Below are 26,353 nucleotides of genomic sequence, written 5' to 3'. Positions count from 1 at the left end.
TATAGGAGGTCTTGTCAGTATTTAGTCATACTGTAGGATAAGTAATAGGTTTATTCCATGCTGAAAAGAGAAGAAAGAAAACACAATGTTTCGGCTGTACAGCCTTCTTCAGGTGTTTACTGTAGGATTATAACCAATATCCATCATGTGTACTGTATGTCTTTGGGTCTACATCGTACCAGCATCCAAGTTAGGAAAACACAAAGGTGAGGGGCAACATGCAGGAATCTATTAAATGCAGTTTATATTTTTTACCCTTTCAGTAAGGTCTGGAATACCAAAAATAGTTCAGAAAGTAAAAACCTTTTACTACTACATCAATAAGGCATGAGTAGCTTGGAAAAATATTTAAGTCTTCTAAACCTTTAGATATTTGAGTTCTCACAAATCTAAATGCTGTCTGGCTTTAGTGAAGTATTTTATTACATTACTTGGGTATTGACTGATGTAGTTGAACTTTTAACTCCTTTTGTACTGGCTAATAAACTCACCAGAACATCAGATTCCTCCAAACAGTTGTGAGTGGTCTTCTTCCTTGTGTCACTAAAATGCCGTGCTGTTTGAGAACTTCAGGTGCATTGGAACCAGGGTTTTCAAGGTGTAGTATTCAGAAAAAGAGAATTTTCTTCTGTCCACCAGAAGTAGTGTTGATCGCCTAAGCTGGTAATTTTACTCAATACAGCAGACACTGGTTGGCTTGGGGGGGTGTTGGCAACCCAAAAAGTACCATCGAGTAAAATAAACTTGCCCATACTGAATCCAACACAATAGTGGCTTAAATGCTGTATATGAACATAAACATATTGTAAACCATCATTATCAGCTACCATCCCCACTTCGTCCTTCCCTCTTGATCCACACATCTGGAAGGTCTGGTTTGCTGTTAGGCAAGATTACAGGCAGCTCCCCCTGGCTTGTCCTTCCTCTTCCGATGCCTTGGGATGAAGCCTCAAACACGGTCTCCTTCAAGGAAAGGCGCAGTGTGTCCCTCTTGCCATTGAGGTATCCTGGTTGCGATTCTGCTTGAGCCTCAGTTGTGGGCTGTGGGGTAGCAGGTCCAGGTTCAACATCACTTAAGCACGTCTCATTTGAGTCCTCCAGCCCCTCAAAAGAGCTCTGAGACTGGGATGAAAGAAGACGTCGATGGGGATGGCGTTTAAAAGGGCTACTCGTTGCCCCTTCAATGGAAAGGGAGTGCCGATGGTCCATGTCTGGGGGCTGACTGCTGATGATGATATCTTCCATACTGGAGGAGGACGACAGTGAGACGTTCCAGTGCTTAATGCCTCCAGCCTGGCCCCTGCACCTCCTACACAAGAGCCTTTCCTGGACCATTTCACTGGGGGGTACTACCACAGGACGTAGGGTGTTCTCCTTGTATGGTGATGAGGTCTGCAGTGCTGGGGGAGGTGGGAAGGTTTTGAGGTGCCTGCTGGTTAATTCCTCACTGTCATCCTCTGTATTAAACTCCTCTAAGTCTTTTCTGGGGCTCAGGCTGCGGAACTGTATCTCCTCAGACAGCACAGAGGGTCTGTTGGACAGCTTGCTTGTACAGGTGCTATTTTCAAAACTGTCACTGAGCTGACAGGCAAGCGGCTGCAACTCGTACTGTTCAGACTCCCTGCCTCCTCCGCCTCCCTGTCTTTGCCTTTGGCGCTGTTGACTCGGGCAGAGCTGCCCTCCTCCCTCTGCTTTTCCAAAACTCCTCCTCACCCTGGACCTTCCTCCACACCCAAAAGCCCCATTGGCAGCAGAATTGGAGGATCCTGCTGCTGCAGTAGAGAGAAGATTTCCAGACTCTGAATCTGCCTTATAGTGCCCACTTGCTGTTGTGCAAGGCCAAAAGATCTGCCCGCAGTTCTTCTGGGGCCCAAAAAAGCAGCAGAGAGATTGAAAGAAGAAGGTGGCAAATCCACAAGCCACACACTTCACAAGCAGCAAGAAGATGCCCAGTTTACGGAATAGCAATGCCGTGGCAGGCAGCATGATGATACCCATGCAGAAGAAAGCCCCAGCACCTATGGCTGCCGGACAGCCCATTCTCTTCAGGGAGTGCGCTACCCTTCCAAGACGGTCAGGGTGTGGGGAGAGGCTATAGGAAACACAGTAGTTGGCAGCAAAGTCTACAGAAAGCCCTGCGGCTGCCGAGATGAAAAGAGCTTCTAAGCCACTCAATTGCCATTCAAGGAGCACCAACAGGCCTTCTGTGACAAAAACACTCCCCCCTACTGCAGCAGATCCATAGATGCTCAGGGGAATGTTCCAGGTTGTCAGGAGAAGCATGGCAAACACGAGAGCTACCGAAAACCCTGTCACAACCAGGGTCTCAGAGCTTAGACATTGCTGAAGATCATAGAGGGCTAACTGGCTCACAAACCAACCATTGCGCAGGCCTGGCGGAGCCCCAGAAATTTCTCTGTGGAACCAGGCCTCAATTTGCTGATAGAAATGAGCAGATTGACTGTAATTATAACTATGGAGGTGAGTGGTCGTGAACTCGAGAATCAGGGCTGTAATTCGTCCCTCTGAGTCAAACCGTGGCCCTCCAGTGTCAAAGAGGAAGCCCTCTGCTTCCTTCTCAGCTGCCATCATACCGAGGCAGTGTTCAAAAACACCTGGAAGGTAAGGGAAAAGAATATCATTGCAGCAAAGACTATAGGCACCCTCGCTTTCAGAGCACTGTCTAATCGACACCCATCGTAAGAGCCGCTCCACAAAACACACGCTGTCTCCCTGCTTCTCCTCTTCAGAGGATGATGAAATAGGCAGATAAAAGCTCTGATTTTGTATTCTTGGACAAAGCTCTCTCAGCCACGATTGAGCGTCTGGGCTGCTCATGTTAAATTCTGGGTCCAGTACTAATGAACCATTGCTTTTGGGGTCCAATTGATCTCCATTATCTGTGGGGAGCACCCCCCAAACAAGAGTAATTGTCATAGGTTTCTCCTCCCCACTCTTCAAACGCTCAAACATGAATTGATGGCTGTACTCTGCATCGTATCGCTCAAAGGGGTGACTAGAGCGGAACAGCTGGGCTGCCTTGCTCTCTAAAGTTGGGAGTTTCATGCCGGGGTCGACGCAGGTTATGTAGGTGCCTCCTGCTGCCAGTACAGCAAACCAGCAGACCCAGATGTAACGGAACTTGACCACTCCACATGGCAGGATCTTTATGAAGAGTAAATCAGAGGTGTCAGTCAGTCCACGTCTTAACCCCCTTAGCTTCTGTGCTAGCGAGAAAAGGCAACGTTTTCGTGAACTTGTATCCCAGAATCCACCTGGGCTTAGGGCACAACAGGTTTTTCCAGCCGGAGCTTCAACAGCAGCAGCTGCAACGGCATAGCGCTCGTGCAAAATCAGGATGCAGGGCAACCAAACCAGGGAAGAGAGAGAGCTGATCAGAGTAGCTGTACCAAGGTACACTGCAAAGCATCTGACTGCCGTGATGCTACTCATGTACCCTGAGTAAAATGCAGCACTGGAGGTCAAACCTGACACCAATATCAGGTATCCCGCTTCCTGGAGAGCCCGCTTCACCCTTTTTTCCAGTGATGCAGGGGGCTTCTGAGACAGCTGGAGGGACCAGAGGTCAGCAAAAATAAATGCCTGGTTGGCACAGCTGCCCAACAGGACCAATAGTGCAGCAAGGTTTAGAAAAGGGAAAAATGTCAGCCGGAAAGCAACCTTGTAAAAGAAGTAGGAGGACATAAGGGAACCCAAGATTGCTGCTAGAGACATTGCTGACAGGAACAATGAATGAAGATAGAAAGCCATAGTGAGAAAAAGCATGACTACTGCTAGGACAGGGTACACCGAATCCCTTGCCAAATAATATTGGAAAAGCTGCTTTTTGATCCCCAAGTCCATGCCTGTGATGGTAGTGTTATCATTAGTTAGATCACGACCCTCAAGGTTATCGAGATACATATCCATCATATGATCGCCCTTCTCCACAGGCAGAAACAAGAGACTGTACTTCAGTGAAGGCACCTTATATCCTATAGTCTGAGGTCCGAGGAAATCCTTATCTACCAAGTAATGCAATATTTGATAGATGGCACTAGAGTGCTTGCACTGGGATGGCACAGTGGAACATTGGCCTAGCTTTCCCTTCTCTGCACAGGCTGGGGCCAGGCTTCCATCATGGTAGTAAGGGGCACACTGGCGGAGTAGTTGTAGACTTTCGGAAACCTGAGCTGCACTCAGACCAAGGCAAGAGGTGGCATTGCTCAAAACAGCTAGGTTGTTCCCCAGGGACCAGCTCGGGCAGCATTCCCGCATTCCTGTGTCTCCTTCCCCATCTTCCCCACCACGGTGCTTACAGAGGTCTTGGAAGAGGGCATGGGAGCGAATCTGCAACACAGGGAGAGAAGAGCTTCAGCTGGTCAGAAAACTGCCATGCTTGTCTGTGCTCTATTGGTAACCCTGGAGGTACACATTGAAACCTGTAATGTATAAATGTTAATGTATATGTACATAAGCATTCATTTTTTTAGAATGTATAAAATCAAGGACAGATTTAGCTGTGCCCAAGTGTGTTACTTTTGTACCTAGTACACAAAGAAATGACAGCTATGCTTAAGTCTTTGATGTACTGTTTGCAAAGGTTTATTGCCCTTTTCAAAAGAAAATTTAATGATGGAAGTATACAATCACCTCTCAGGTAGAAGATTTCAGATGCAGTTTAGAGTCTGATATACCTTGAGAAAAGCTGTAGCAACCATGCAGATGATTGCCCAGTAAAATGTTATACAGATTAATAGCTAATGTTGATTCTGTGAAAAGATGACAGCTGTATTTTTTATACATTTATACAAATGTACACAGATGTGACTCTCTCTTTCAATTTCTGTCTCTATGCTTCTTGCTTGTTCCTTGTGATATATTTCTCATAATAAAATAGGTCTTTTTTCTGGATCTTTTACTAAGTTGCAGAAAAAAGAAATTGTGATACTTCAAATGCTTTGTGAAAAAAATATCTGAATAGAAGCAAAATGAGGCCCCCATGTGTGTGAATATCAAGCTCTGTATAAAAGGTGGGCTGTCTGTTGGAAGAATAAACAGATGTGCTTTTCGAATGAAGAGATTTCCTGGGCACGTTTCGGCCCAGTGGAGCTGAGCTAGATTAGACTGCAGCGATATTAACAGTGTTGGCAGCTTGACTACAGCCGGAGTAAGCTTTTCACACCGCTGTCTCTATGAGTATTTTATTATGCAGATTAGTTTTTAATTTGGCACCTTTTACAGACATAAACAAAAATGTAGCCAATTTGCCTTAGAACCAAATCAGTAACAGAAAGAACTGAAACACAAAATTAGTAAATTTCAAGTGATATGCAGCATAATCTGGCAGACAGTTACGTTGCAAGATACAGCATGATGGAATTATGTGTAATAAACAATATTAAAAAATGGCTTCATCCCATGTCCTCTCAATGGGAATTTATGGTCTCAATATTGAAGTTAAATTTGGTATGAGGCTTTCACTGTTCAGACTGGCTTTCCGTTACTTACTTACATGCTTACTGCACAGCTCATAATCTGTTACAGTACAACAGTTACAGTATCAACCAATTTAAAAAGAAATAAGGGGTGTGAATACCACTCTGGGCCTCTGCAGTCTGGCCTCCCTCAATTTCTCCTTTGATTTAATTGGTGAAGTAATTTCTCTCACTGCCCCAGTTGATCTACTGGGTTCCGCAATTTATCCAGGTGGCTGCTGCACTTCAGTTATGGACTACTGTAAGTGCATTCTCCTTTCTGTATAAAGCACTTGGCCTCAGTAACTCATATTGCTGTTCTGAAGGGAAAGCGCAGATGGACTCACCCTTGCCTGTTCCATCTCACACATGGAGTGTATGGCTTGCAAACTCCAGAGGCTGGCTGAGTTCCCTGAGCGAAACACCAGCTGAGCATACTTCTCTCCTGTAGTACCGCGGAGAGAATGTGTTACATCAATCACCAAGCCAAGGAACATTCATTGATTAAGCTGTGTTGTTGCTTTTTGTCACATTCAAAGTGATAAATCTCAATGCATTTTCAACAGCTTTAAGGTTTTCCAGATGATGCTATTTCATCCTCTGTTGTTAAAATCCTTACAATTCCTGTATGCTCACCTAAAAACTAGTATGGAGCAACTGAAAACAAGCGAAGGCACTCTGTCTCATTTAAAAAGACATCTTATGTAAGTTAAGGGAGCAACATGGTCACGTTGTGGTATGTACTACTTCTGATTGCACAAAACGGTAGGGCAGCATGGTTATTACTGTTGTGTGTCAGCTCCTGCATCCTGGGTTTTATTGCATAGTCTAAGCTTTCTGTGTGGACCTTACATGTTTACCCAGCTTTTGTGGTTTTGCCTGCTAGGTTAATTGGTGTCTCTGCATTGTCTGTGTGTGTGTCTGTGCCCCGCTATGGACTGGTATCTCCTTCACAGTGTTTTCCTACCTTACCTGTGCTTCTGGGAGAAGCTCTGGGTTGCCATCCAGACAATCCTAATCAGGAATATGGGGCTTTTCAATAATGGATGGATTTAAAACAATACATATGCATAGTTAAGATATATATTATTTGGATAAGCCCAGTTTTACACGTAACTATGACTTCAGAGCATGTTACAAGAAAAAAGCTTATATTCTTGATCCCCTGTAATTTTACACAGAAGATCTTTAGACTGTTTTTTTCCCTCTAGTGAAGGCTGTAATTCTAGCAATAATGTGTGCCAAATTCAAGTGCATAAATATAAATACCCGTTGTAAAAAGAGCTATTACCTCTGTTGTCATTTAAGCTTTAAACCCTTAAAGAAATTACTGTCATATAACTAAGTTCTGTTCTTTTCTCCCTGTAAAGTATTTTCATCTTTGCATGATGGATAGCATAGATTAGCAAGGGGGATAGTGTCAAGAAGGCTGAGTTGCCTTTCAGTCTGTGTGTCTCAGGAGGTCACTTTCCAACACTTACCTGGAGAGTCACAGAAGAAGGTGTCCTGAGTGAAATCCCAGTCCAGCATTCTCCTCTGTCGTGGGCTTGGCCAGTCACGGCTCTTCCCAGTGCCTCCTCCACCCTCCTCATCATAACTTTACAGAAGGAATATGGAATATCACCAAAGGTAAGCTCTTATAGGCCCACAGTGAGAGCCGCACGGTGCCTGCTGAGCAAGCTACCTGTGCTGCAAGCACCACTGTTTGCATCTAGGGGTCTTGAGAGCTTTAGAGACAGCATGAGCAATGCAACATCTGATTATACAATTTATTCAGTCTAGTCACATCCATCTGCTCAGAATCTCTCACTACACTGCCATGAGGTTACTTATTTTCTCTCTAGTTTTTTAAACAGTTATCGTATAGTATAAAATGAAACCAATCATATCTTATAAGAGACTGCAAATGAAGGGAGATAATATCATTTAATTTTTTGGACAAAGTGCGAGTCATTGCTCTTTATGTAACCAGCTCAGTCAATTGAGAAGAAAATCTCATTCGCAGTGACAACTGAGGGAGGACCTATATACTGTTCACAGTACAGCAGGGCTTTTACTGGAGAAATCTGGAGTGAAATTCTTTGATCAGGAGCACAACAGCTTCGTTCAAACCAATGACCTTCAGGTCTAGAGGCTACAGCCCTTACCACTATTCCAGCACTTTGAACTTCATATAATTAGCACTAATTATACCATATAAAGTGCATTGCAGGTACCTGACAAGGGCTACTGTAATGCTAGTTCTGCTTTGTGTTTGTGACAGCTCGTTACCTGATTACTCTCTGCTCTGTGAGTTGCCGAGGGGACAGGGACAATGTTTTCTCGGGCCCTGTGTTCTCCTGTAGCCTGTTCCAGGCTGACAGCCGTCTCCCGATTTCTGTCCCACGAGGCTCAAATCCCTGCGGGTCATATCAAAACTCTTTGACACTTTTGCTGCAGCCTCTATTATATCCCAAACCAAAGCAGTACAGAAATGCTTTCTTTGCACATTTTGTAAACACAGTACAAGACTCTAACTTCTGTAACTGTTGGTGCTGAGAGATGTTTTCTGATATTCCCTGCTTTGCAACAGCACTTTACAAAACTAATGATGTGCAGACAGTTAATGACATTGTTTTTAATGCTCTGGGTTGTGTTCTGTGGATTACCACCTGATCATTCAATTTTTTGTCTGAACAGACAATTTGTAATAGGTCTTTTAGATTTTTATGTTAAATAAACACTGCTTCCTAACCACAAGAAAATAATATGGTTCCTCATGATAGAACGGCAGGGCTTTAAGCATTCTATGAGCATATTTCAAACCTGGGCATGTCTAGTGCAGCTATTATAAAAACATTTGTTGAAACAATGATCCATGCAATACTTGATGGACAATTATAAAGGCTATACAACATCAAAAGTCTGGAAAGCTGTTCAGAGCTCTCTATTTGTTTTCCACAAGCCGTGTGTCAATTTTCCACCAATTTATTCTAATAGTTTCTGGATTATATTTAATCTTCCATCTCATATTGCTATTTTAGGCTGGCTGACTGGTGGCTAGGTCTGTAATTGTGTTGAAACAATATATGTTTGTCAACCAGAGACAGCAAGTATGCATGTGATTACTGTTCAATAGTTGCAGTTTGAGTCATTTTTTGGTTTCTAATGAGGTTTAATTAGGAGGGTGAGAACTGTAGCCCAGACCAAGATTGAGGATTGCTCAAATGGAGAAGAGTTCTGTCTGGTGGGCCCCAAGAACACAGCAAAGAAGAACAAGGTACTCACGGAGAGGGGGTCAGAGAAGTCTGGTAGCGGACCAGTCAAAATCCCAGCTAGGGAACATCCCAGGAAGACCACAGCACAAGTAATAAGCAGTGCCACTGGACAATCGGCAACCAACTGTGAGTAACTGTCAACCAATCAGAAAGGTCAGGATGTCTGTGAGCATGCTGTTCAATGTGGTATTTGATATGTAAAGACTAACAAATTTCAATACCACATAGTTTAATTCTTAAAATTACATTTAATCAATTCGTAATCAAATCTATACTGCAAACATAAATAAGCATTTTATTTCCATAAAACAAGTCTAAATATGAAAAATGACAACACTGACCTTCTGGGGATTCTGTAGAGTCTTTCGTGTCTAAAATGGGAAAAAATAGTCAGGTGTACTTCATCATTAGACATTTGGCTTGGCATTCAGTAATAGGTAACAAATATAATTTGTGACTGAGAATTCTTGGCATTGACAAGGCAAACAGAACAACAGACCTTGTATTGTCAACTAGAAACCTGTATCATGTGCCATTAAATGGAAATTGGAGATAGAAGCTTGTACCTGACGGTCACCACGTGGTGCTGCATTGCTTGGTGATTGCCAGCATCATGTGATCCCTGCAGCCAATGGCAATGAATAGTGTCATGACATGAGGGCACATGGGAAGGGCTACAGCTGTCGGCGGTCTTGACGGTGGCGGAGGAGCAGTCTGGTCGGGGGCTGGCTGGGCCTGAGTGGCGCTCAGGGCAGAGGCTGCTTGTAACTGGTTGCCGATGCCCACAATAGCGGCACCTCTTGAGGAGTGGAGATTGGTGGGAGCAGCCCTGTGACACCTGGTGATAGAGCTGGGAGAGGGAGGCTGTCCTCGGGTGACCTGGGCTGCTGAGACGATCCCCATCTGTGTGGATCAAGGTCAGCCTTGGCTCCCTATCTGGGCTCTCTGGAGGGCATAGTGCCACCTCTGGTATCTCACTGCAATGCACAAGAAATTGATTCATAATTGAAGGCTAGTTTGATATACAACATTCCCTTGTTTTACACAGGAGTTTCCTCACTAGAAACCCTCGTGGTGGAGGAAAATAAAGTGTAACGAATCCTTAGCTTCATGAAAAATGGAGGTTAGGTTCACAGGCCAGCATTTGACTCGTAAATCTTAAAATTAACCCCCCATTTTTTTCTTGGATACATACACAGTAATGTACAATATACAGTAATTACATCCAATGCATCTGTTTTCTAAAGTCGTCACAAAAATGAACACTTTGCAACACTATTGACTTTCTTGGTCATAACATTCAGGAGCCATGATTTTTAGTTTAAAAAAGATGAGGGCAATCATAAAATACTGTGAAAATGTAGGAGGAACAGTATTGAGTGACCAAAGCAAAAAAAAAAACGCTTTGATGGGTTTTCAGGGAAGAAGGTGCTGGGCGTGCACAAGCATAGATGCCCCGACATATTGATCAACACTACTTTAGACTTTGTGCACGTGGGAATTTCCTGCACTTCCAGAAATTTTGGTATCAATGAATTCAACATGTTAGCAGAAAGCACGTATGGCAGCGGAGACGTGCACTTGAAAAATTCATCATTTGATGGGCAGACATTATTTTTCCCAAGCATGCATTGTCCTTCTTTTAGGTTTTTGTGCACATTTGTCAAAAGTTCATTTATCTAAATGAATGAGTATACAGGACTGTAATAGAGCAGCCAGTATGGCACTGTAGAAACAGGGCTGAACCACCAGTGTGGTGTTAAGACTGTCACAGTAACACATTCCTTGCATTCTAATGAGGTAATTAGGGAATTGGCTGCACCTGAAGCTGACAGTTCTTTATAAAAGTACTCACTGATGAGACAGAGGACGTCTAACCAGACCCTCACGGTCACTTTGGGACAGGGAGATTACACGATCTGGGGGTCAGATCCTTTGGGGAAACTCTAATAAGGTTTGAAAGTACTCCGTTTGGACATAAAAGCAAGCTCAAGAGCAAGTTATCTTAATTAGTAGCAGCAGCCTTGATCGTTGCTGTGCCTGCCTGCTGGTAAGAAGGAAGATGGGTGAGAACGGACTGGCCTAAATGGGATCGATCGACTGAGTGAGGTTTTTTCACTGCTACTCATTTCTGACATGGAGTTGAACATGTGTTTAGGGATGACTAAAGGGTAGAGGAGGAAGTGTAACATCAGGGTGGTTTTCTCAGCTGTTTGATCTCCCATGTTAGGGTTGATTACATGTGCAGGTCCCCTTGCTACGCTACAATCAAAGGGAGGGGGTGTGACAAGGAATCATGTCAAAAGGCTGCCTCTTCTCTCTGTGGAAAAACCAGAACCAGAGTCTCTGCTACTTGGAGATAGATTGTCCTCCTTTGCAGGAATTTGTGATGGTTTGGAGTATGGAGATAATTTTGTTCTTGTCTATATATAGATTATCAGGACAGCACAGTGTTTCCCTTCATAGTTTCTTTTCACTTGGTGTCATCACAAAGCAAATTCATGTGCTCAAATTCATGACAAATGGTGGAGAGATTTTTGCAGAACACTCGGTAAGAGGGCTCAAAGTATGACTTTGAATTAAATTAAATAAGGAATTAAATTTCCTTGATCCACTACTTTTGAAAGTACCCTGGTGAAAGGAATTGTATAGTGCCCTCTTCATCCCTGTATTTTCTGCAGAGCTTTGGAAGCAGTCTTAAAAAAATAAGCTTCATATTAAAAATTATTTTCTCATAGAATTTATCATGTTTAAATTCATCCATATAGAGGAAGCTGTATGATCCTGTAGCATAACCCTGAAGCACTGGGCACAAGGAGGAACTACACATTTGACAGGATGCCAGTCCGTTGTAGGGCACACATGCGCACAGGCAATTTAAAGACACTTAATATCCTAGTTGACATGTCTTTGGAAGATGAGAGAAACTTCACCATCCATAGTAGAATTACACAAACTTGGGGAGAACAAGCAAACCTCCCACAGGAGATGCACCAGAATCAAACCCAAGACCCAAGACCTGTGAGGTAGTAGAGTTAACCACCTGTGCTATCCACAATGTAAACAAATAATAAAAACCAGCCAAAAGCTTGTTTGGAAGGACTTTTACTACAGGTCTTGTCTGACAGCCCTAAAATACGACTGATAACCTGGGAACATAATGAAAGCATATGCTAATATGTTTCTGTCTCAACTAGAGTATAAATCACAAAAATTCTCAGCATAGTCATGCATAAAGGAAAAGTAAATAAATAAGAGTCCAGATTCCAGTATGCGCCCTAGAGTAGAGATCACTGGTTCAAATCCAGACTGGTCCTTTCTCGACAACTGACACTTGACAACAGTACAGCTGACAATTATCCAGGCCATGAGCTGAATGGGGGAGAAGCCAGTGGTGGTGGGATTATTTGCTCTGTGCACACTAATGACTCCAATACCAAGCTGGAGAACATGTGGATTTGAAGTACAGTTGAAGAGAACTGCATCAGTCTGCCCTACTGCTGAAGAGTTCTGCTGTTTATATTCTGAGCACACAGTATGTAAAGATGTGGGTGTCTTGTCAATGTTGATTTTGAAGAGGGTGTGCATGCTGTCTTCATCTTTCATGTGCTAGTTGAGGGGTTTTAGTGGTTGGTGAGTTTGGTAAAACTGTAATGGGCTGGTGCACATTGGTAGGCTTAAAAGAGGGAAAATGTGACTGACATTTCTCTTTAAAACAACACTCAAACGTGGCAGCAAGGGAAATTATTTTAATAAGTTAAAAGAAAACAAAATTGTTCCACCTGTTTATATGTGATTAAATCAGCATTTAAGATCACTTGATTAAGGAGGAGCATTTATATGAGGGCAATGTAATGCATTAAGATGGTTATACATATTCAAATGATTTTTTGCTTCAATGAGTTTAGCCTTGATCTGTCTTTTTTGAATATACATGCTCTGCGTATCTTTGGTACTGATTTCAGTGGAAAGGTTAAAGCTTTCATTCATGTCCTTAAAAGGGGTCAGGTTAGTATAACGGTTCTTGTGGTCTCCACCCTTGCCGCTCCTGCCCTGCCAGCTCATCCCTCACTGCCTGGGCGTGAACCCGGGTCTCCGGCGTCACACAACAGGGAACTTGCCAGCTGAGCTAAAGGAGAGCTCCCTCAGCCCAGGCGGCTGAGATCCCTGTTATATGCAGGGGTATATTCGTTACATTAGCAAGAATGGACAGACAGAATGGCAATGTCAAATATAAGCAAAATAAATACCAGGAGGTGTTTTGGACCTTCAACTGAAACAGGTTGTTTTTGTTTGGTTTGGTTTCTTTCTTTCCAAGACAGGATTGCTGCTGTGCAGTCTGCAGTTCAGGAAGGGCTGTTTATCTGCAGTCTGCAGAGGAGAACAAGACTGCTACCGAGCACAACAGCCTGTGCCATTTGTTTCCTCGTCTCCAAGGAGACGGGACGAATAAACAATTGGACAATTCATATTAATTTCAAACACAACACTGTGTTCAAAAGCTGCATTTGCATTTACTGCATTTGGGAGGTGGAAGGGTGGTGTGAATGACTAAATAATTAATGGTCTGCTGTTCATTATAACAGGTTCTTGAAAAGGAACTGTGATTCAGTTCAAGGATTTTTGGCTTAACAACCAATAAAAGCAATGCATTAATCTCCAGAAGAAAACGTCCCATTTATCATCAGAATACAAAGCTGAACTCGTTTTTTTTAAATTGGACCAATTGGGCTTATCTGTAAATAAAAACCTCACAATGCAATCTGAAAGAAAACTAATGATAACCAAGTACTGTGTAAACCAGTTAAAATCAATATATAGCACTTGATCCCAGAGACCAAAATAGATACTCATAGTTAAAACTAAATTGAATGTCAAACCCCAGTCTGGTATTATGTTATCCAAGAAATGTCTGACTAACAGACATTCTGAAGAAATCATTACCTCAGAAGTATCTAATGCAATCTGATGACAACTGCCTTCTGTTCAAATAGAATAAAAAATCTAAATTTTAGTGGTTATGGAAATGTTAAGAAAAATATGATACTGTACAGATGCTAACCTTACATGTTTTACGCCCCCTCTAAATTGCACATCCTCAGATGGTTTGCCACATTGTAGATTGCTGGCAGGTTGCACCACTAGCTTGCACATATCCTCAGCTGTTCACTTGTCCCTGCCTGCAAAGCAACGCATACTCTGCTGCCCAGTTAGCCAGAGCCAAATCTCCATTGCTACAGCATGGTGTTCTGCAAGCTGTGCTGACAGCTTGTGCAGTCCCTTCGTGTTAATGGCAGGTGTTTGAACTGCAGCTCTGCAATGTGTTTTGTTGCTAAGGGACGTAATACTAATATTATCCATTGACTTGGCACACCAGTTTCCTTCCTCAGAGGCATGGCCACTGCAAGTTCTAATAATACAATTTAATAATTGAATAGTCCATCTCAAACTGTATCCCATACAGTGTAATCCAGACCTCTTATCAGTCTTAGAAAATGAACAGATTCATTGCTTTAATGTGGGATTTGAATTTGGAAGCTGTTTGATACAATTCCTGAGGTATTCTAATCTACATTTTTTAACTTTTTTTCTGTGAGCCATCAAATGATTCACAACGTTGGCTCTCGTGGGTTTTTTTTTGTCCTAAATTCACAAATCTACTCCATTGATGTGTGGAACTTCGCAATCCTAATATTCAGGTGACTGCATAAAGGGTACTGACACTGACAAAAAAATAAAATTACAATTAACATAATAGGCACATCAAGTTTTATCTTGTATTTTGTCATAACACACAAATGCACATTATATGTGATATGTGTTGTACACATTGCTCTATGTAAGGGAACAGGATGTGTACAATTGAGAAAGCCAGTAACAGTGGTGTAACCTCTACAAAGCCTCAGAATGACTTATGCCACACCACATAGTTCCCGCCTCGCTGCACAATTTCTTACAAATCAAGCTTTCTTGAATAACAAGCATAAATTAATTAAGCTATGAAATGCTGTGATTACAGATGGGTACAGAATTTGAAAGGGTTTTTAATTGCCTTTAGAAATTAAAATCCCCCTGCTCCTCCCCAATAATGTTTCAAATGTAATTTTAAGGCTGTTGATTATTTTGTGCTCCTATCCTCAGCTCAGCATACCTTGCCTTACTCCCACAAAATACCAATTTTTGGGGGGTTCCAAAGGCCAGAGCACAAAGAAAATCAATCCTTAAATACTTTTCAGATGGTATTTAATAGCCGTTGTTGGTTGTATATTAAAATCCATGACAAATGGTGCAGTAAGTCTATGGCTCTCGGTGTTCATCTTTTTGCATTAACTGTCGTGCTGAACAGACAGGCTGGATGCCAGGCCTTTGTGTTTTGGAGTGAGGCAAAGCGCTGAACAGAAGGCTGCACACTGGGTAGGCAAGTTTGTGCCAATGCTTAGAACATTTCTTGCATTTGCTCAGTATTCTCAGGTGTCTTCTCTTTGTGTTCTCTGGTTTACATCTAATTCTCAAGATCTACATCCTGGACCCTAAACTAGGTGCTAGAGGTCATCAGCAGACAAGAGAGCATTATTGCTTGCAATGTGGTAGCAGGACCTTCCTTTCAGCCTTACCCAGCCCAGTACAGTATGCGTTAAAATTGAGACAGCCAGAACTAGTTTTAGAAAGCAGCAGTGATACTGAAGGTGATAAATTATAATTTGTTCTAAAACATTAAATGAGATTAAATGCACAGGATCTATCTGAGCTATTGCTTCAAGTCACACGTGCACTGCATTAAAGTACAAGCAGAATAATAATGAAACACTGAGTCAAACCACTGCAGTGTTCATTGCTAAGACCTATTCTAGACTTCTCTTGAATGACATCATTCAAGAAACCACTGCATGTGCTGCCATGTAACTGAACTACAGTATGCAGCTTCTTGATGTTCAATTAGAATTAATGGTGCTGTGACAAGAATACAAATTAATAGACTAATTGGCGCAGGTGGGAAAATAAAGCTTTCTATATTTATGTTTGTGTTTATTGAGATGGGTATAGGAAGTGATCCTCCTCTCCTAAGTAAATATGAACAACAAAAACATCTTTTTCAAGTTGTGGAAGTCAGTGTTCCCTCAGAGCAGTAAATCTAGGTTTAATGAGTTGATGCAATAACACCCACAAACAGTGGCATAAAGATCTGAATCTGTTTAGGGAATATCTTACCGTGCATTAATGTTCTGAGGGTGTTTGCTACACTGTCATTATGCTAATAGCTATAAACAATGTCAGTATACTGTACTTTATACCATTTGGTTTCTTGCTGGGTTGGGTTTTGTAGAACTGGGGACATTTTTCTCTCAACACAAATGAAACGGTGATTATTAGTCTTGTGTCAGGACTAAAATGAACAGACAACGCCAACTGAGTTATAAGAAGAAATAGTATATATAAGCAAGATGTTTCTTTTTTCTAGAAAAACACAGCCAATCAATCCATTATGCTGCTAGTCCTGGGGTAGTGCTGGCTTTGTTTTTAGATATATATACAGCAATAATAATAATTAATGATAATACTTTTTTAAGATAGCACCTTTCATGAGGAGATCTCAAAGTGCTGTACATAAAATCTGGAAACAAAAAGGATTTGGGAAAACTAAGCATTAATTAAGTCGGACTCAAACAAATGTATTTTGAGGTGTGGCTTGAAACATTAGATGAGTTAGATTCCTTAATACTATGTGGAAGTTACAAAGCCTAGGTGTTTAGACACAGAAAACCCTATCACCCATGATCCGCAATCTGATTTGGGGGACAGAGAAGACCAGTAACAAATATTCAAAGATTAGGACTGGATTTGTAAGTAAGGGTAAACATCATTTAAACCTAAAAAGCCAGAAGTAGGAATTTAAAGTCAATTCTAGACTGAAATGGAAGCCAGTGCAGACATTCCAGAATGGAAGACCAGGTATTAGCTACTAGGTTCTAGCTGCTACAGTTAAAGATGATACTACAGTAGTCTCTCCAGGAACAAACAGAGAAGGGGAGAGTGCATTAATCTCTAGAAAGAGAAAGGACATTCTAGTAATGATCCGAGCAGTCCAGCAGTGAGACTACAGTTAACAACAAGAGTTTTCATTATGGAGAAAAGCATACTCTGTTAATTGAGCCTCAAGCAATAACAATGAGTAATAACTAAGAACTGAGCTATGCAAACCATAGCATCATTTCCTTAGTCTTGTCACACTTTTTGCAAACATTTTGCTTCAATAAATTGGCATATCAGATCTACAGCCAGCACAGAGACTGCTGCCTCATTGTCAGGTTTAGTTTATAAATAGATTGCGGTGTCATCAGCATAAAGCTGGACATAAACCCGCTAATGAAAAAAAATGCTATCTCTCAAAACAATGAATTCTGAACCAGCTAAGCCCATTACCAGAGATAACCAAACATATCCACTAAATATTTTGATTGACAGTATCTTACTAACAATAAGTGAGGACTTAGGTCCAGTTACATAATTTACAAAGGAAACCAGAATCAGAGGCCATTAGAATCTTAATCAAAGCTTTGACAAGGACTGTTTCAGTACTGTGGACCATCTGAAATTTGAAATTAACTTTTATTGTCACTTACTACACTACACTGTATAGGCTTTGGTGTAATAACAGCAGGTTTAATGCAGGAGGTATAACTCCAATAATCAAGGACTCATTGATGATGTTAGTCACCAATGGGCAAAGATCAAAGAAAGTAGAGCAAACTAAGAAAACAGAATTGCGATTTAGCAGACAAGAAGTTGATTGAATGATCAGCAATGTAACCTCAACAACATGTGTGAATGGAACACTTGTGAATTCCGACATAGAATGAGGTGAACTATCTGAAACAGAGCTATCTGAAACCGGAACAGCTAGATTGATGTCTAATAAGTATTGTAAAAAAAAAGGGAAATTATTGCATTATTTTGTCAGTTTGGGGATTCTGGTAATACATATGATCAGTTTGGCTCTGGAATCCTAGAAAGCAGGTTTTAAAGATCCAGGAGAAGCAGGGAGATGATACCCTGTGACTTCAGTAGCCCGTCTCGAGGATTGTTTGTCCCTGTTCTCTTTTCTGCGAAGGAGACAGTTAGCTTGAACGCCAGCCCGGAGAGCTGGAAACAGCTCTGTTTAACGCTTTGAGGACAAGCATCAGCGTGCCAGCTTTTTCCTGTTGCCATAGGCTGGAGACAGTGAACATACAAGCTCCCTACAAGGCATTTCTGTATTAATCATGGTAATTTGCTGCTCTTAAGAAAACAGACAATGTGGGGGAGGATTCAAGAGAGCCTGGCAGCCTAGTCCTGAGATCAGAGCCCACGTATTGCATTTGTACAAGGCCGCCGTCTCCCTCATTACCATCACCCCATTTTAATCCAGGCTTCACCCTGGAACTACAGCACAGTACAGCAGTGGATTCAGATCTTAAAGGGATGATGGTAGCTATAAACGCGTGCTATATAAAATCATTGACAGAGCTTGTTATTTACATCTTGCAGTTTGCTTGTGTGAAAGTTCACCCCTGCAAAAAGAGCACCAAGCTTTCTTTAAAATTTTGCATTTTAAACTCCCAATGGATCACAGTTCACCTATCCTAAATATCTGATTTGTTGTACATTTCCTACTGCTAAATAACAATATAACTTACGTAACCTGTTAAAATTATATGGGTTCCATTACCTTTTTTGTTTTTAAAATCAGTTTATGCACTTGATCAATACATTTATGTACAACACCACTGTCCAGTCTTAAGGCCATGAACAGCATTGCCAACAGAGCAGAATGTTCTCAGTGATGATAGATATTTTTTTATCAGGTCATATTACTAATGGACTGAGAAACCATAAGCTTTCTCTGACAATACCCCACTCCTCCTCTTCTATGCCACACTGTTATTCCTCGGCTGTGGTGGGAACTAGATGAGAAACATGAAATGCAGTACCTGTGCAAATACTGATTTATATGATTTATATTATCTTGGTCCAGATTTTTTCATTGAAATAAGAGTTATAAACCTGGAAGCTTTGATTGGTCCTTTGTGTAAGCCATAAAACAAGATGTTTTAAACAGTTATATATTCTAATGAGGTAAATATAAATTAGGTGTGAGCAGTTTTTAGCAATGCATTTCTGTACTTTTTCCATCTACTTTATTACTGCAGATTTTTAAAAATCTCATGAGAGGCATAGGGATCACCAGTATTGCTAAAACAATACTGAAGGTCAATAAACCCTCAGAGAAGAAATGGAAACTCCTGCTCTTGCATTCCATTGTGTCCATTGTGTTGTCAAGATAGGAATGTTGTATAAGAATGTGCTGGTCTCTTCATTTAGTACTTCTTTCTACATCACCCTCTGTTAAGACTTTATTCTCTCTCTCTACAAATGAAAAGCAGCAAAATACTCTATTACAAATATTCTAGGAAGAAAAAAGATTTTCCTGAGCAACACCGAGCCTACAATAAGTCCTGCTGTTTATGGTCTATTACAGCTAACATTATTGTTGTTCTTTTCTGCTGCTCTGTGAAACATTAGCAAATACTGCATAAGACACCAGCTGTCTATATCTTGGATTGGCACACAGTTAAAATTACACTGCTATGTATTTCTAATAAAAAAATATTGAAATAATTATGGAAATTTCATGATGCTGAAAATGTATTTAGAAACCATTGGTTTAGGCTGTACAGCTATGGACATAAAAGCTGCTTTCGAGAAGTGTTTATTTTATGTATGAACCTAATGTTTTAGTACATGTGACTGTTTTGAACCTGTAAGAGAGAGTTAAATGTTTGGCCAGAGTGCATTGATATACTGTAGAATGTAGTCAGTTTATAAAGTCATGTTTTTTATGCAATTGTATTGATCTAATTCTTACTCATTGGTCTTTTCGTTTCATGAATTCTCATTTCATGTTCATTACTTTGAAAAGAATAGATACAGGCAAAACTACTTAACTAAGTTTAAGTACCTCTTTGCAAAAGATATTTAGCCTTCCTAGCACTTGAATGGTGTTATTTCACCAAGTGTAAAATGCATACCTCTAATTCACAGCTCACTAAAGAGTCATTGCAATGGTTTCTGCACAAGAGTGTAAGGTAAGACTATTATAACACTATTAACACTATTATAGATTTCTTTTTGAACTGAGCTGAGACATTGAAGAGTCCACCATGAACCTATTTCAAAGCTCATAGGCCTCAAAATCTGAAGGTCCTCAGTCTGCCTAGCATTTGGAATCAAATGTACTGACCAAACATTGATAGCTCTGTATGACAAATTGGTACCTACTGTGCCATACTAAAATAGTAACTTACCAAAATGCACCATTTGATCATCTGTCACAATATTATTTTGAATTACAAACCATGCAATTACAGCTTATTTATTGTCTACATTAGTACAGACTGGTTGTGGCAGCTGAAGAGATCCCTGCAATTGGATCAAAAAAGGCTACTCACCCTGTGTGTTTAGCCCTGTGCAATTACAAGTCATACAGCTTAAGCAAAAATGCCGCTTGCTGTACTCAGTGGAAGTAGCCTACATTCCCCTTGACAACTGGAAAGCAAATCAAAGTCCTCATGAGACTATAAAACTGAGAGTCAGAACAACTATTTGAGACTAGGAATGGAAGCACGAGCAGCTTATTGAACAAACTGAATTGTAAGCAGGTGGCCTAAACTGGTGGGCCAGTTCTGTAAAGCTTCATTTAAGCACACAGGAACAGTTGATATGGAGTGTAGATATGGAGATATCAAAGCACATCACAAATACTGTAGTTTGCAGCACCATTGAATTCAATATTGTAAATATCTGTGGATTGATTTCTCAACCTTATGGATTGAGAAAAGAAGATGCTGGGGTACTTGAGGTAATGGGAAAGTTGCTGTGTACCTTGTCCCAAAGGATCAAAGTTATTGCTGTGGTTGTAAAACATTAATTAAACTAGGAGGAAGTTAATTACTTCTAGAAGAGGTAGCAGCAGTGTTTCACTATGTAAAGGTTACTAGGAGACAATGCAATAAATGTGTAATATTTTCCATGCACACAGGTTGCTTGCCTAAAGCTGTTTTCTTGAAAAATTGAAAAGCCTGCAGAAGAATAGAGTTTCAGAAGGCCAAAATCTTCAAGCCACTTTAAAGCACATTTATCCCTATTTATTTATGGCAGTGAATGTTTAGTTTGCTTTTGATCTTCTGGTTGTGTGGATTCGCATTTTATTAATCTAAATTCACTTCTGCTCCAAAAATATTTAAGAATTATATTTTACTGCCATAGAACTGTATAAAGCACTACATTCTGAATTCAATTATAAGGTGTTCAGATGTGCTTCAGATGAAAGCAATTCCTGTATGTGGCATTTTAGAAATACACATGGAATGTATTAGTCTGAATAGTTTGTTTATGCTCTTAAGCCTGAAAAAGACAAGTGACCCCTTAGCACCATTGCTGCATTTCAAATAAGCTACCCATAGGTTCCTAGAGAAGCCGTAACCTGGGCTGTACATCTTGCATAACTTTAAAACAAAAATTAACTTTACTCAGCATACAGTAGTGCATACTTTCTTTCTCCATATATTCTTGTTGGGACTTGGCAAGAAAAATGGTATCCATATTTCATGCCATAAAGCACTTATTTTTTTAACTCTGGTCAGTAATAAGGAAGGACATTCAACTTAGCAATGCTAAGTTCTGAACATATAGATTTTTCCTTTTAAGAAGCAGGATCAATTTTGCATCTATCAGAAAAGTAATGCAATTGTTACCCAAAGTGTGACATGTATTCCAAGAAGAACAACACCAACAAGATTCTTTAAATCAGAAATGGAAACCAGGCCATTGTGGTGAGACTGTGGGCAGGAATTTGTGTCCCTCTTTTGTGATTGAAAATGTTAATGTGCAAATCAAGCTGGCAGAACCTGCCTTGAGATGACATGTGTCAGAAGACATTGGTCTCATTGCTGCTTGGCTTGGAGGAAGCAGTACACATTGCCTTTTAGAAGCTTCTTCAGACAAAATGAGCATAATGGGAAAGTAGCCTAGTCTCAGTTGCCATATTCTAATGTTCGAATACAGAACTGTAATAATGCACCTCCAAAACAGAGGTCTAACTTTATACCGTGGTTCATATGGAGTATTCCATAAATTATGATTCAGCACAAGATTAAAACAAAGAATAATACTTGAATTTTACATTTAGGTTTACCTGTAGGGGTGTGCTGAATGTTGTAAGATTAATAACATGTAGGTACACTTAAAATATGAAATAAAAATATGATGTGCTGCATGTTTTTAATTATATATATATATTAGATTTTTATTTCTATTATCTACTTTGTTTTTCAGGGAAACGGGTGAGGTTTTCTTAGCAACATAGTACATTGTATGTATTTCAGTTTAAGGCATATATTTATTATACCGCTGACTTCAACAAAGTACACTTAGACCTGCTGAAAAATAACTCAGCCGGAGAATTCACAAAGAAGCATTAGAATGTGATATGTTACCCGAGACCTTCAAATCCGTTAGCAGAAGTGACATTCTGTGTCAACTAAATGAATTGATAAACAGTAATACATTGACAACCATCACGTACAGTATACTGTATGTGATTTATGCTTTTGTTCTTCTACTACAAATAATATTCAGTTTTATGTATCCTTGCCATCGCTCTTGAATGCTAACTGAGATTTGGGGTTGTTTATTGGAGTTACCACTAACAGGTAAGCTAGGTCTTCTATTCTTATATTTACATAAATCAGGCAGCAAATTCAGCAATACTCCTGGAGAACGCGTAACACAATGACTTGGGTACATGAATAAAGGAGCTACGTGAAGCTCTGGGTGTCAGCTACACCATTTGTTTTCTTTATTCCGAACTGTTATCATGCAGGGCTGTTTTTCTGCAATGACTGAAAAGGTCGTTTCATTATAATAATAATTATTATTACGTTTAGGTGACCATTCACATCGAATTTTTCGTATTATTTTTCTGTCGGTGTTTCATTTTTAAATAATTAAGAATATATTGATCTCCATAGGAGAGAAACTGTACGGACATTTAAATCATAGTGTTATATGTTGTTCTTTCCTAGACGTTCGCTGTTTTTGTACGCATGGTAGCGTATCTGTCGTTATTCCAAAAGCGTCTGAAAAACAGGTGATAACAGTGATATTTTTTGAAAACGTTGCTCTTAATAAAAGATTTTAAGAAAGCATAAAGTCATCCTTTATACGAAACAAAAAGGTCGGACCGAATATAATAGCAAAAAAAAAACCGCAAGGACAAAAAAAAAGTGAAAGGAAAACAAAACAGAAAAAAGTGCTTAGAAGCAAGATTCTGTTCACTGTTCAAATTAGAATTAATGTCGTTTTTAGTAACTGTCAAGTACTATATTAAAAGAGCAGTTCTTACCTTAGTGAGGTTTCCTGTTCAGGTCCCTCAGCAGGACTCGAATCCATTATTATAACATGGGCATTTTCTTCAGAAACAGAGCAAGCGTCCATAACCGTTTCCTTCCAAACACTTTCAGAAACACCCGGCAACGAAAAAGAAAATTAGGCGTATTGTGTACTGAACGTAAATAATTGAAATTAAAATTTAAGGATTATGTTTTTCGGTTAAAATAACAGATTAAATTCTCGATCTTTTTTAATTTTGCAAAGCCGAATACACGTCTAGCTTTCCCTTGTCTGCTATTGGGCGCATCTGCACTGGTGACTGCTGGCTTCGCAGTAGAGCCGTTTAAGTTGACCGGGTCTTCGGCGGTCGCTGTTCAACTGAGGGTGGTGCTAGCGGAGGGTTCAGATTAAGGCAGTATAGAGCAACAGTATTGTTATACTTGATATTATTGATAACAGCATCGGTTTTGTTTATTTGAAACAAGTTATGAAATTGGAAAATTGCGAAGATTAGTGTTTTTAATTAATCTTAGTGTCATACATTGTTATACAATAGTTCGCGTGTGACGAAAGCACTACCGAGGCGACCTTCATCATAATACATGGGTAAAATTTGCTTAACATGTTTTTGTCTTGAAATGAAAAACGGTTACATTAAACGAATAATTGTGTGCAACGTGAAATGTGCTACGACCGACAGTTTCGTTCAATTTACAAACTTGGTAATACAAACATGAAAGCAAAAGTGGTAAAAGCAACGAATTTTCACTTTGTAACTAACGATGGGTAAACACACAGATAATCACACTGTAAGCAGTTATTTCATTATTCTGAGTTACTCTTAAGGTTGAAGTCTCCATGTAAGAAAAAAGTCAAATTGTATATCTCAGGGCTATATATAGTCTGCTGTTATAATCTGATGCAAAACATATTTTTATTATAGGGATTTGCTTATGTGAGCACTGGGTTTTGGATAGGGCTAGCATGTCACTTAGATTAATCTGATATTGGGGAAAATAAGATTATGGAAAAAAGTACGAAATGGATTAGGATTTTACATTAGGCATTATTAGTTCCGTGTCCAGATACGTTCTGTTGCCAGAGTCCAGCTCAGAAAATAGCCCAGCTCACTCAAGCAGCATGCAAGTAAAACATAATCACACTAGAACTTTAGAAAATGAGGAACCATTGCAGGCAAAAGGAGTTCATTTGGTCCATCCTTCCCATTTGGTTGTTTGTACTTTAATGATTCAAGGAACTCACAAAGCCATTTGTTGAGGAATTGTAAGGAATCTGCTTCAGCAACACACCAGGGTAACTTGTTCAAGAAATCCACAGTCCCTGGAGTAAACAATGTATCCTGTCACAAATAGATATACTAATATCACGTGCCATCCAGGGTGAGTCATGCCTTGCGCCTGTTACTTGCTGGGATTGGCTCTGGCTCCCCTGCAACCCCATATTGGATGAAGAGGTTAGAAAATAAATTGATGGGTATACTGGAATTAGTAGGATGCTTTCTTCATTAATAAAACTTCCTCCCCAATTTTTTTCCTACATGATGCTAGATTCCTCGCTCTTTGAATTTTCCTTTTGTTCTCCTCTTTCCTTCTGCTGTGTTCTCCAGACACCACTGTAACAGACGATGATAGAAATATCTTCTGCTGAACAACAGTCCATCTTTTTGTGACTTAGCTTGAAACCCCAAGGAAATTAATGCCGATGAAAGACAGATGGCTAGTATGGAAGTCTGATACCTCCAACATTTTGCCGGTCTCCATGGCGATGATAGATGTTACAGGGATGCTTGAAGAAGTGGTTATTACATTTCTGGTGGCCACTGAAGGAATTGGAAACAAATGTTTGTAATTAATGGACAGTGGCTGTGGTGTCGTCAATAAAAACAATGCAGCCTATGTGCCACAGGATAACCGCGAGTAGTTTGATACCTTTGTTTTATTAGTTACGCTACCACTGTTTTCATATCTCAGCTTCTGAGGTTTTCTGTCAAGGCTATGGCCATATCCTTCATTTAAACTGGATGAATACAGGAGCATACAGTAGCATTCAGACAGTCGGGCTCTGTTGAAAATAAATGCTTCACTGATGTGGTGGTGGTCACCGGTGTGGAAAGACCCCTTCAAACAACTGTTTTTCTCTCCCTAGTGGAAATTGGTATTATTCCACTAAATACCATTTCCCTGCTAAAGATCCATAGGATAGAGGCTCATATTAGCCATCACCCTATACCGTCACTTATCCAGGTACTGAAAACTCCTCCATTCTCTAGGAGCGGGGGTACATTAAACCACATGGTGTCATATTTGGAGTATAGCTCAACTAGACTCACAGACCTGGATTCAATAACCAGGTTTCCAGGAGATAGGAACAAAACATGACCTTTCAGAATGAAAGAGAAGAATATTTGCCTTTCCTGTTTTCAGCTCAGTTTGTCACTGATAGTTTATTGATAAATTACAACACGCTTGACTTCAGGAAGTAAATACAACCTCTTAGGCTGGTCACACCCAACGACACAGAACTTTCTATGAAAGAAGACAACAAAAATGGAAGGAGATTCTAAAAAAATACTGTGAAATGATAGTGAATTTTAAAACTAGTTTAATTATATTGCACTTGGCCCATGTCTGCTTTTTGAGTACTTTCAACAGACTAAACACTGTAATTACTGCGCTTGAACCAGAGAACACATTAACCTCTATTCCCAGAAATTACATTTACATCTCCTCTTTTTTGAACCTAATCTATCATTTAAAACACTCAACCATAAGAGCCATCACTCCTCCAAAGCACACTGTGTTGTGCTGGAAACTCAGCTGTGTTGCAATGTTTCTCAAGTGCTCTTTAATGTTCAGCTCTCTTGGACTATCCATTTGTATTCATGTCAATACTAATTATTTCATATGCTCTTACTGACATTTTTGTGTGGTTTGTGATGGCTGAATGAAGCTGTAATCACAGTAATTTCAGAGAATAGAGGGATTTGACCAAAAATATGTGTCCTTGACTTTTAAGATGCATCTTTTCCAGAGTTGCTGGTTTAAACTCTGTTTGTCCTGGGCTGTCTTGGAGTGACCTGAAAGCATGTCAACCCATCTTTTTCTGCTATGGAGCACAAGACCAAAGACGTTTTTTTAACCTTTCTAACTTTTCATGGATGACTACAGTAAA

The 26,353-nt window shown here is 40.2% G+C and overlaps 1 protein-coding gene across 1 annotated transcript; it reads right to left on the bottom strand.

Annotated features, from left to right (window-relative positions):
* Positions 1–770: 770 nt before the first annotated feature.
* Positions 771–23,672, bottom strand: disp2 (dispatched RND transporter family member 2). Its single transcript, XM_088648193.1, has 8 exons — positions 23,175–23,672; positions 9,301–9,711; positions 9,076–9,105; positions 8,745–8,868; positions 7,749–7,876; positions 6,959–7,074; positions 5,825–5,922; positions 771–4,350 (listed from the first exon to the last, which is right to left on the bottom strand). Exons 1-8 carry the CDS (start codon positions 23,264–23,266, stop codon positions 820–822), a joined length of 4,530 nt encoding a protein of 1,509 aa, XP_088504319.1. The 5' UTR covers positions 23,267–23,672; the 3' UTR covers positions 771–819.
* Between the last annotated feature and the right edge of the window lie 2,681 nt (positions 23,673–26,353).

Source organism: Lepisosteus platostomus, chromosome 10 (assembly GCF_059453375.1).
Source record: "Lepisosteus platostomus isolate fLepPlt1 chromosome 10, fLepPlt1.hap1, whole genome shotgun sequence".
NCBI lineage: Eukaryota > Metazoa > Chordata > Actinopteri > Semionotiformes > Lepisosteidae > Lepisosteus > Lepisosteus platostomus.
Note: the sequence above shows the minus strand (reverse complement) of the source record. Positions and strands in the feature narration are given on the sequence as shown.